Below are 10,512 nucleotides of genomic sequence, written 5' to 3'. Positions count from 1 at the left end.
ATTATTACTGGGAAAGGAACTGTACAAAATATTGAGAATCATTTAATAAGACACATACTATTCTACCCCATCCCCATGATGATTCTTACCAGTACAGCCCTTTTTTTCTGTAGCAGTTTAAAGGCAAGATAGAAAAATAGTTACTACCTGTATTGTCCTGCTAATCAGTATCTTCCTGGCATCTTATTGAGTTTGCGTAAGCCAGATTTCACTATCTTTGTGCTAATAACCAGGAGATAACTTGCCTCTGCTTCTATAAGAAGTAACAAATGTTAGTTATCCCGACTTGAGAACTATTTTTGTTGTTAGTGTCTTCTTGTTGCTCTCTCACATTCACAGTACAAATTTTGGATATATTAGTGATTAGAAATGCTAATTGATTGTGATCCCTTTAAAAACAAAATAAGAGTTATCATCCCAAGTTTGGCTCCTGGCGCAGTGCCCTCCCACCCCGGCCAGAGTAAGTAAGTGCTCATAAAGATCTACTGACTCTTGTCTAATCCCTTGTCTAACCCCCATTTTGAGAAAATCAAGGCTCAGAAGTGAATTGGCAAATTTCTCAGGTCTGGACTCTGGATCTCTGGCTGAATGGTTAGCAACACACTCTACCACATACCAAATGTGCTTTGGGTTTTAAGGGGTTCCAAGACACACTTCTCTTAGTTCTTTTTCCTCAGAAGCTGATTTCTCCCTGTTTAAAATTACAAAAACCCTCTCCAGCCATCCCCAGCTCTTCCTATCTCCTTTTCCCACTCTATTTTCCTCCACAGTACCTATCGCCGTCTAGCGTAATACGTATTTTATTTGTTTGTTTGTTTGATTGTGGTCTGTCTCCAGGGGTTTTCCATGTGCAATTTAGTGTTTATTAAGTGTTCCATATATCATTTTGTTTCTGATTAGAAAAAAATTACAAAATCTTGGCTATGGAATTTAATAACATGTGTAGTCTTGACCAACATCCCTAGCTTTCATCTAACAACTGGAAATAGATTTTGGAGTCAGACAATTCTGTCTTTTTTTTTTTAACACCTACAGCACCTGGTCTTTCTAGGTGGTCTCCGATCCAAGTACTAACCAGGCCTCACCCTGCTTAGCTTCCAAGATCAGACAAGATAGGGGACGTTCAGGGTGGTATGGCTGTAGACTAGACAATTCTGAATTAAAACCCTGGTTCTTCTACTTTCTAGTTGAGGATTTTGGATAAGTAATTTCAACTCTTTAAACCTCAGTTTTTTTCATGTATAAATGGAGGATTAGGATGAACTATTATATGAATATTTAAAATCACTTAGATCAAAGATGAGCATATAGAAGAAAACCTAATACATGTCCTCTACTATTATAAGCCTTGTAGACTTCCTATAGTCAAAAAACTTAAGTATTAAAAAATCCCTGACATGAAACCTCATCTTCCCACCTTCTGGAGAATAGTCATACTGATTTCTTCACCTGAAATGTCCCTTCACTTCATCTCGTTTCAGCTTTTTGAAATCCCACTCCTCTTCTGAGGCTCACTAAAAACAATCTCTTCTGTCCCTCATTCCATCCCGAGTATTTTGTCTATCTCTTAAACATCACTTTGCTTTCTCTTATTATAATTTGTATGGCTGTCTTACTCTCAATGGTATATTGTAAATTTCCTAAGCCAAAAGTTTTGTTCATCTTTGAAACTGCCATTACAACTAATGAATTGTCTCTACAATTTAATTGACTTAATAAGTGTTTAATTCAATTAAAAGCAGACGAGGACAGCACTTTCTATATTGGATAATTCAGAATTCTTATTGGTTTATTAATTAAATCAACAGTAGGCTACAATTCCTTTTGCTTAAAAATATAGCTTGTCTGCAGAATTTTGAGTAAGATAAAAATCATAGGAAGGAAGTATAGAGAAAGATGATCCATGAAGAAGGAAATGAAATCATGACTGTCCCACAGCCTATACAACTACAGGTGGCAGTGAGTGACTCTGTTTTTCCTCCCAGAAGTTATTTCAGGACCACAGATTACTAGGGTAAATGGAATGAGGTAAAAACTACAGGGAAACAAAAAAATATGCCAGGCATAACCTTAGCATTTGGCTCTTCAACAAAACTTTCTGATATCATTAGTGAGAATGGATAAAGTATACAAACTATATCATTTGAGATGCATGCGCTTTGAGGGTGTTTGGTATACATAGGTGACTTGAAACTTTAGCAAGAAAAAAACCTCACGGTTATTTTCATTTGGATTAATTTGATTTTAGCTACAGTTCAAGACAAGGCTAATATCAAACTTTCTAAATTCTTAAAAGAATGTATTAACATGAGGAAAATAATGAACTGAGTAATGAGAATGACCAATTAGATGTGATGGAAGTAAAAGTCTTTTATGAACAGATTTGATAAATCATTTCGATATCATGAATTATTAGTTGTTGAGTAAACCAGAGAATCAGGTATATATAGGTCACCTTGTGACTTCATATTAACTCCATCAAAAAAGGAATCTTATGCACATAGTTACATAGAATGGGGGAGTTCGTGAAAGTTTCCACATTGTAATAAATTGAACCAGATATAAAATGAAACAAGAGTACATGAGATGTGTGTTAAATATTTTCCTTAAAGAAATCATTATTTAAATGGCCTAAACAGTCACCGTTTATTTTATAAATTTTATAGAAGCAGAATTTGGGAAGTAACTTAGTTTATTTACACCAACAAAATAAAGATAGGGAGAATCCATGTCTTGCAAAAATCACTAGATAAAATAAAACCAGAATCCTGGTCTTTTTTGAGTTCGTGTTAGTATTAAATCAACTCCAATATGACTGCTCTCAAAATTTTCTTAGAGTTTTCTTTATAGAGATTTTTAATAACATATTAATAAATCAAGGAAAATTGTCAAAGAATTGTTTTTTCTTGTTTTATATGCTAAGGTAAATATTCATGATCTTTGCTTTCTATACTTTAAAAGTGAAAATAACCACATGGTTAATTTTATTTTTATTAAGCAGATTTCTTTTTTTTTTATTTTTAAAATGTAACCAATGTTTTATAATTTTTTTTCAGTTACAGTTGACATACAATATTATATTAATTTCAGGTGTACAACATAGTGATTAGCTATTTTTATAACTTAAAAAGTGATTACCTTGATAAGGCTAACACCCATCTGACACCATATATAGTTATTACAATATTATTGACTATTTCCTATGCTATACTTTACATCCTGTGACTGTTTTTATAACTGTCAATTTCTTTAAAACATTTGTCAAAAGACAGTGGGATAATAAAAGTTAACTTCTCATTACACATCATTTTCACTGCAGAATAATTTCTACATGTACTATTTTGCATAATAACTTTTATTATAGGTAGTATATAAAATATATGTAAAAAGCTAACAGTACATTTGGATACAATTGATATGGATTTTTAAATTTGTTTATCTGAAAAGTTTTGTTGATAAAATATTCCTGCAAGAATATATGAGTGATTGCTTACCACAGTTGCTCTCTAGGCAGTAAATGCCAAGCTTAGGGATAGTGGACTATGTGTGTGTGCGTGCGTGTGTGTGTGTGCTGTGTTTTCATTTTATCATTTAAAACCAAACGAGAACAAAACATTTTTCAGAATGCTGTGTGATCATGAGATTTTAGCATTTCCCAATTCATTTTAGTTTAATCAATTTACTTAATATAATATTAGCACATGTATTATATATTAAGAATAAAATCTAAAAAAAAAGTAGACTTATGTATTTCACCTCTAATCTCATAATACTGTGCAAGAAGTTAAGGAACCATTATGGATTTATAAATATTTTTCACTGCATGCAACTAGATGATTTCACAGGGGAGAAATTTCTAGACCAAAATAATTCTATTTTTATGATTTGGAATATCTCACATTAGTTTATTTAACCAACTTATTTAATTTGAATGCTGAGCTTATTTAATTTAGGCCACATTAAGTACTTTCACTAACTCACTTAAGCTATTTTTAACCAATCTTGTAAATTTAAGCTATTGGGAATCAAAAAAAAATTCATGGGTTCTAGAGACAGATGTGAGATTTTGTCTCGGTTCGCCGCTTGTGAACAGAGAAAACAGCAGCTGATCCAGCTTGTCTGAGTCTGGGAAATCCGGGAACGCGTGTTATTTCTAATCCTGAAGAAGAACCTCCTAAACAGTTTTCTTTGTGAAAGTGATCTATCAGATGTAGATACATAAATACAATGAGAATCTAAATATACCTTAGCTAATTCACCCCTCCCTTGCCCCACCACATTTTTCACAATTCAGAAAACCAAAATCCAGAAAAAAGTGACTTTTCCAGTGATGGCCAGTGTCAGAGTGGACTAGAACCCAGGAGTACTCATCAAGTAGCTCATTGTTTTTTGACAAACGGAACCTCTGCTTACAAAACGGAAAGTGACTATGGGTATCTAAGGCCAAGTATCCTGAAATATTGAGCGAATGCCTCCACTCTTAACTTAAATTTGACTCTATAGGCAGCAGGTAAGCCCAGGAGAGAAAGAGAAACATCTCACGGCTTGGAGAATGTTTCTTAAATTTATGCTTTATTTTTCTCCTAGGCTTTTAAGCATCATTAACAGGGCTTTAGTTTATAGGAAAAGGGACAGTTTACACTGCACGTAAACATTTTCACATCAGACACTTTTCCTGGCTTTACAAAGTGACAGCTAGATGAATATTGCTTTCCAGAAAATGGAGAAACCAATGCTACATGAATCCACTGCCTTCATGCAAACAAGGTGCTCCAGCCAGGAATTCAGAACCCTTGGTATCAGGTGTCACCCAAACTTTGGCAGATGGGGAGTGGAGAAAATCTGGTAATGTTAAGATTCCTGCTCTGTCTTCTCTAGTATCATCGCTTATTGGCCAATGATGAAAAGAAACTACGCTGAAAAAACTACAAACTCTGCTGTTGAGGATGTAGATGACTGTTTAATGCCAGAAAATGGCCCCGCAAATTGTAAGCAATTTTCACATCCCAATCCCTTTTAATCCCCAAATGTGTAACTCCTTCCCAGGCATTTAACACACTGGATGGATAGACATAAACAGATGTGGTGGATGTTTCTGAGATCTCAGCTCAGTTTCATTTTCCTCTTGGGATTTAAGCGTCCGCAGTTCCCACAATAATCGTATATAATTGGGGGAAAGTTACGTGCTGTATATTTTTGAAACTCTTGGAAAGGTGAAGGGCCGTTATTTCCTGCGGTGCTGTGTCCTCCTTTTCTTGCTTTACAAACAAAACCCGGATATGACTTGGGAACGAAAAAAAAAGAACAAAAAGTAAAACTTTTGTTGTTTCTCTGGGAAAGTAGGCTAATGCAACCCTAACCCGTGGGCTCCAGCCCAGGCCGGTCCCCCGCGGGTGTGGTGGGGTCGGGAGCCAGGCCTCGGGCCAACGTCCCCACCGGAGACCCGGCAGCGCGAAGCTTTTCAAGGTCCTTGGGACGCCTATCGAACTGAAAACCCATCCCAGGATCCCTGAGACAGGCCTTTCGGGGCTGTGGAGACCTGAGAAGGGAGAAGGAGAGAGAGAGAGAGAGACCAGGGTTTTAAGATTTTAGGCCGCTGGGCAGCTGGCGTGAGGGGACTGGCCGGAGGCAGCTGAGCCCTCGGGGCGCTGGGACCACCGCGCAGGAAGGCGGTCCCGTCAGGCGCCGGCGGGCGGGCGGGGTGTGCTGGCACAGCAGTTATTTTGGGAGGCGCCCTGGTTTGCAAGCACTACCAGCCGCTCCTCTTGCAGAGCTGTCCCCAAGCCCAATTCTGGGGTGAAGATGCCGGCCCTTCACATCGAAGATTTGCCAGAAAAGGAAAAGCTGAAGATGGAGGTTGAGCAGCTTCGCAAAGAAGTGAAGTTGCAGAGACAACAGGTAAATTGGCTGTCCCAGAATACTTCTTCCTCTGAAATGTACGAGTCACCTTTTCCTGGTTTGTTACAGCAAAACAAATAATTTTTTGTTCTTGTTTTGTTTTGTTTTGTTTTGCACCTTTCCTTGCAGTAGGGCTTCTTCTTGAAGTGGTGCCTGGGAACTGCCACTTGGTGTGGGGAAATCATAGGAGGTGGAGGAGAGAGCAGGGATCAGATGAGCAAAGCCAAGTGTCTGAACATCTGAGGAGCCTACAATTGGGGAAACAGACAAGAAATTTTGCCTGCTGTTAGTTGGTTGTAAAAACTCAAGCAGTAGGGAAAAGACAGATGGTTACTTAGTTCCTTGACCTTTTTAATTGTGAGAAAGAATGGTATTTGAAAAGTTTTTCTAAAAATCACAATTTAAAATCTGAGATAACCTAGTTTTCAATTTCGCCAGGGCTTTCCAACAGTAAGCAATGAGCAGTCCATTGGGACTTGGAAGCAAAACATTAGAATTGCTATCTTTAGTTATTAGTTATTCTCATCCCTTTATAATTTCCAGTTTATGTTTTATTAAGTAAGCTTAATGAACTAATACAGTAGTATCTGTATTTACTTATAAATTATTATACATATACTGAGGTGCATATGAAAATTCTTTTTAGTGATCATGATGAAAAATTTTTATACATTTCCGAACTGAATTACAAATTCAGTGCAAATATATGCCCATGTTCCGAAGTCTCCAGTGAAATTCGTTGGAGAGTTTGTAATTTTTACTTCAATTTCTTACTGGTATTAGGGGCCTTCATTTCTTTCTTTCTTCCCTCAATCAGGCAACCTGCAATAGGAGAATAGGTTTTTGGATAGATGTCTTTTTTTTTTAAGGTAAAAGATCTAGTCCTTTCTCCATAGCAAGAAATATTTAAACTGATTTATTCCTCTATAGTTTAATTACAAAAAAAAATTAAGAAAAACAATGGAAATTAAGCAGGCATGGTAAATATGCTCGCTTAACCTTCCTATTCCAGAGATAGTAAATCTGTTCATGACAAGAATCTTGCACATTTTGAGCGATGTTTGGAAGATGCAGGCTTTTTGCGTTTTACTCTTTACATATTGCTTTCTCAAATTTAACCTTTCACTTCCAAATTCCTACTTTTCCTAAATTTTGGAGTACAAAGTCCTTTCTATCCATGTTATCCATGTTGAGAGTTTTTGTATCTTTAAAAATACTTCTGTGTTTAAGCGAGGAAGGAGTTATGGGACCCAACAAATAAGCTCATTTCTTGAAACTTTAAGGGACCCATTTTGTGTATGGCAAAGCCCACAGTACTGCATGTGTTGGCCACAGTGAACCTTCGAGGTTACATATTAAAGTTCCATATACCGAATATACTGAAGTGAAATTAGTGTTTGCAAAGTTGGAATATCTTAATATCTGGTATCAGTTTGCAGAAGGTATAGGAGAAAAAAGAGACAAGTGTGTTCTAGTAATTTAAAACTTCAAATTAGAAATTGGGCAGGACCTGGATGCAGCTGACTGTGTGGAAATTAAGGTATCATTCATTAGCAGGTCCTCCCTGCCAGCTCCCCAGCCTCCCTGTCTAGGACACACCCTGCTGGATCAGCTTTCCAACTTCAGAAACTCCAGTGTATGTCAAAAGGAGAGAAAATTTCAGAGATAGCCTTGGGAAATAGAGGGAGAGGCATCAAGTCCTAATAATAATATTCAAACATATTTTATGATGCACTTTGAGTTATAAAACATTAGTGCTGCAAACACTATGGCTCTTAGAGATCATTCAATCCTCATACTTGTAGGGATAAACAACCTGAATTCCAAGGAGGCTAACTAGCTCCTTGTTTACGACCCCAGAGATCATGATAGGGCAGTTACTAAAACACAAATCTCCTGATGCTGGGTCCATTATTCTGTCAGTCAGTTGTCTGTGTCTGAGCCCTGTGTTCTGCTCAGGCCAAGGACACAAAATTCACAGGCTGAATTCTGGCTCCAGGCTGAGTTCTGGCCCCAGCTAATTGTCGTTCAAACATATCCTCTTCATCACAGAAGGAAATGCATCAGAGGAGTACTTATTCCCTTTGGAGGTTACAGATCTTTTTGGAAACCTGATGAAGAAATCTAAGAACAGATACAATTTAGAGGAACTTGAATCTTATTCATAAATTTCTTTGTGGCCACAGACCCCATGTTCAGGATACCTGCATCATCACTTCTGAGAATTCAGTTAAAGTGCACAAACTACGAGTATCAGCAAGAGTGGAGAGCAGGTGTTACCTGAGAGAATGGTACTTTAAAAGGTTTTATTTTGCCACATTTCAAGCCAGATAACTGCACCACCTCGTTTTAAATTTTAGGTCAGTGACCTCCACAATGGTGTGCAACGAATCTTTGGGGTGTGGGAATAAAATACTAAAATTTCTATTTTGGATTAATTCTAAATTTCATTTTAAAAATAGTTTCCAGGTTACATTTTATAATTACGCATAATGTATTAACATAGTAATATCTGCACTTATTTATAAGTAATCATTATATACATTTTATGATACACAGGCAAACGTGTTTTAGTGGTCACCATTAAAACAAGTCGAAGATTACTAATCTAGATTATAAACTCTATAATCTAGTGGTAACATTTGCCTAGTTTTCAGAAGTCTCCATTGGAATTTGCTGGAGCTTCTATAATTTTTACTTCGAATTTCTTACTAGTAATGCAGGCCTTCATTAAGACACAAATCCTCTTTTTTTTTTTTTGAAGAAACTATTTAATCCTTTCTCCATTGCAGATAAAGTTTAAAATGAAATTATACATACACGAGAGTCTTAGATTAGCATAATAAGCCTTGTAAGTCTTTTATTATGATCACTGCCCACAAGCAACTAACAGGAAGGAATTCTGAGTGGTGACTCGGCAACGGGCAGCCATTCAGAGTCAGACTTTCTCCAGGGCTTCTTTCATTTTGTGAAATTGCAGAACATGGCACATACCCATAATAAGTGAGAATTTTGGCAGGACACACCCCAAAGCATTTGGAAATTTACTACTGCAATTTTTCATTAGCATGGAAAATTGAGAGCAAGATCTGTTTTAGTTCCTCAAATATTAGGGACATGTCATTTCTGTGTTTTAGCAGAGGAAGGAAATCACATGAGACACAATGGAATTGCTTGGGATGGTCTATTTAATACAGTGAATTGCTTGGGATGGTCTATTTAATACAGTGACTTTCAAACTTTTGACCCTGATCATAGCGAGAAATACATTTTCCATAGATTGTACCATTCATTATATCATATATGATCTGTGCTACACTCTAATTTTTATTCTCTTCTATTTTTATTTTTTAGAATTATTATTATTATTATATTTATTTATTTTTTTAGGCGAGTTAACCCTTGATTGACCTCACAGATTGCAAGGACCTTGTCAGCTTACAATCCCTTATTTTTTTTTATTTTTTATGCCTACAGCATCTGGTCTTCCTAGGTGGTCTCCCATCCAAGAATTAACCAGGCCCGATCCTGCTTAGCTTCTGAGATCAGACAGGATCAGGCACATTCAGGGTGGCATGGCCGTAGACAGAATTATTTTTTAATTATATTTTAGAATTATTTTTATTCTCTTCTGTTTCATTTTTTAAAATGCTGATTGTACCCAATTACATTAACTTCACTAAAAGGTGGTGACAACGTTTGAACAATCTTAACTCATTCTTTGTTTTTATTTTCTTAAGGTCTCTAAATGTTCTGAAGAAATAAAGAACTACATCGAAGAACGTTCTGGAGAGGATCCTCTTGTGAAAGGAATTCCAGAAGACAAGAATCCCTTTAAAGAAAAAGGCAGCTGCATTATTTCATAAATAACTTGGGGCGAAACTTCATCTTCAATGGAAGAACTAGCTTGTTTTAGTTTTCTGAAATAAATTCGACACGCCTTTTAAAGAAGGAAAAACTAAATGTAAAGGGGACTTTCGTAAGCACTTATATAGATATGATTTTGTATAAAAGCTATTTGCTTCTCATCTTTGCTCACTACCCACCCTTTTTAAGAGGGCAGAGAGTATCAAATGTACAGTTATGAATATAAGGACATTACTTGTGCATGACTCACCTCTTTCAGTATATTGCTTGATGCCTCAAATAAAGTTTTATCTCTGGAAAATGAGTGTTGGCAATTTAAGAAGGGTTTCTTTTTTGCATTCACTTTTATATTTCTCCCCATAACCTTTTGACTGTTTGGAACACATACCAAAAGATTGAGTGGTTTGATAGATCAGGTCTCCAATCCAGCTCTCTCTGCTTCAAACCTCTCAGGAGATTTACAGTGCCGAGTTCTGACTTCTGGAATTTTTTTCGATCTAACATTAACTATTGGGGAACTGAGTGAGTAAAAATCTCTGATGCTGACAGGAGACAAATGATTTGAGTCTGTAACCAGGCCAAACCACGCCTACATTAGCACTTTCCCAGTTTATCATCACAGATTTTGTTCAAAGTGTTCCAGCCTTGGTGGCCTTGGGAAAGGAGCGGGTTGGGGATGAGGAAGAGCACTTCCCAGGCCAGCTCTGTCTGTTCTCCAGGGAGCTGTATCTCCCACGTGATTCCCAG

At 36.8% G+C, this 10,512-nt stretch overlaps 1 protein-coding gene and 2 pseudogenes across 1 annotated transcript; 1 reads left to right on the top strand and 2 right to left on the bottom strand.

Moving 5' to 3' along the window:
• Positions 1-1,026: 1,026 nt before the first annotated feature.
• Positions 1,027-1,145, bottom strand: LOC120615239 (uncharacterized; annotated as a pseudogene).
• A 4,190-nt stretch (positions 1,146-5,335) lies between these two features.
• GNG11 (G protein subunit gamma 11) lies at positions 5,336-10,069 on the top strand. The gene is made up of 2 exons (XM_039878077.1): positions 5,336-5,898; positions 9,639-10,069. Exons 1-2 carry the CDS (start codon positions 5,803-5,805, stop codon positions 9,762-9,764), a joined length of 222 nt encoding a protein of 73 aa, XP_039734011.1. The 5' UTR covers positions 5,336-5,802; the 3' UTR covers positions 9,765-10,069.
• Positions 9,367-9,485, bottom strand: LOC120615170 (uncharacterized; annotated as a pseudogene).
• Positions 10,070-10,512: the final 443 nt, after the last annotated feature.

Source organism: Pteropus medius, unplaced genomic scaffold (genome assembly GCF_902729225.1).
Source record: "Pteropus medius unplaced genomic scaffold, Ma_sr-lr_union100, whole genome shotgun sequence".
NCBI classification, from domain to species: Eukaryota; Metazoa; Chordata; class Mammalia; order Chiroptera; family Pteropodidae; genus Pteropus; species Pteropus medius.
The sequence above is the reverse complement of the archived record's forward strand: the minus strand, read 5'-3'. Positions and strand labels throughout refer to the sequence as shown.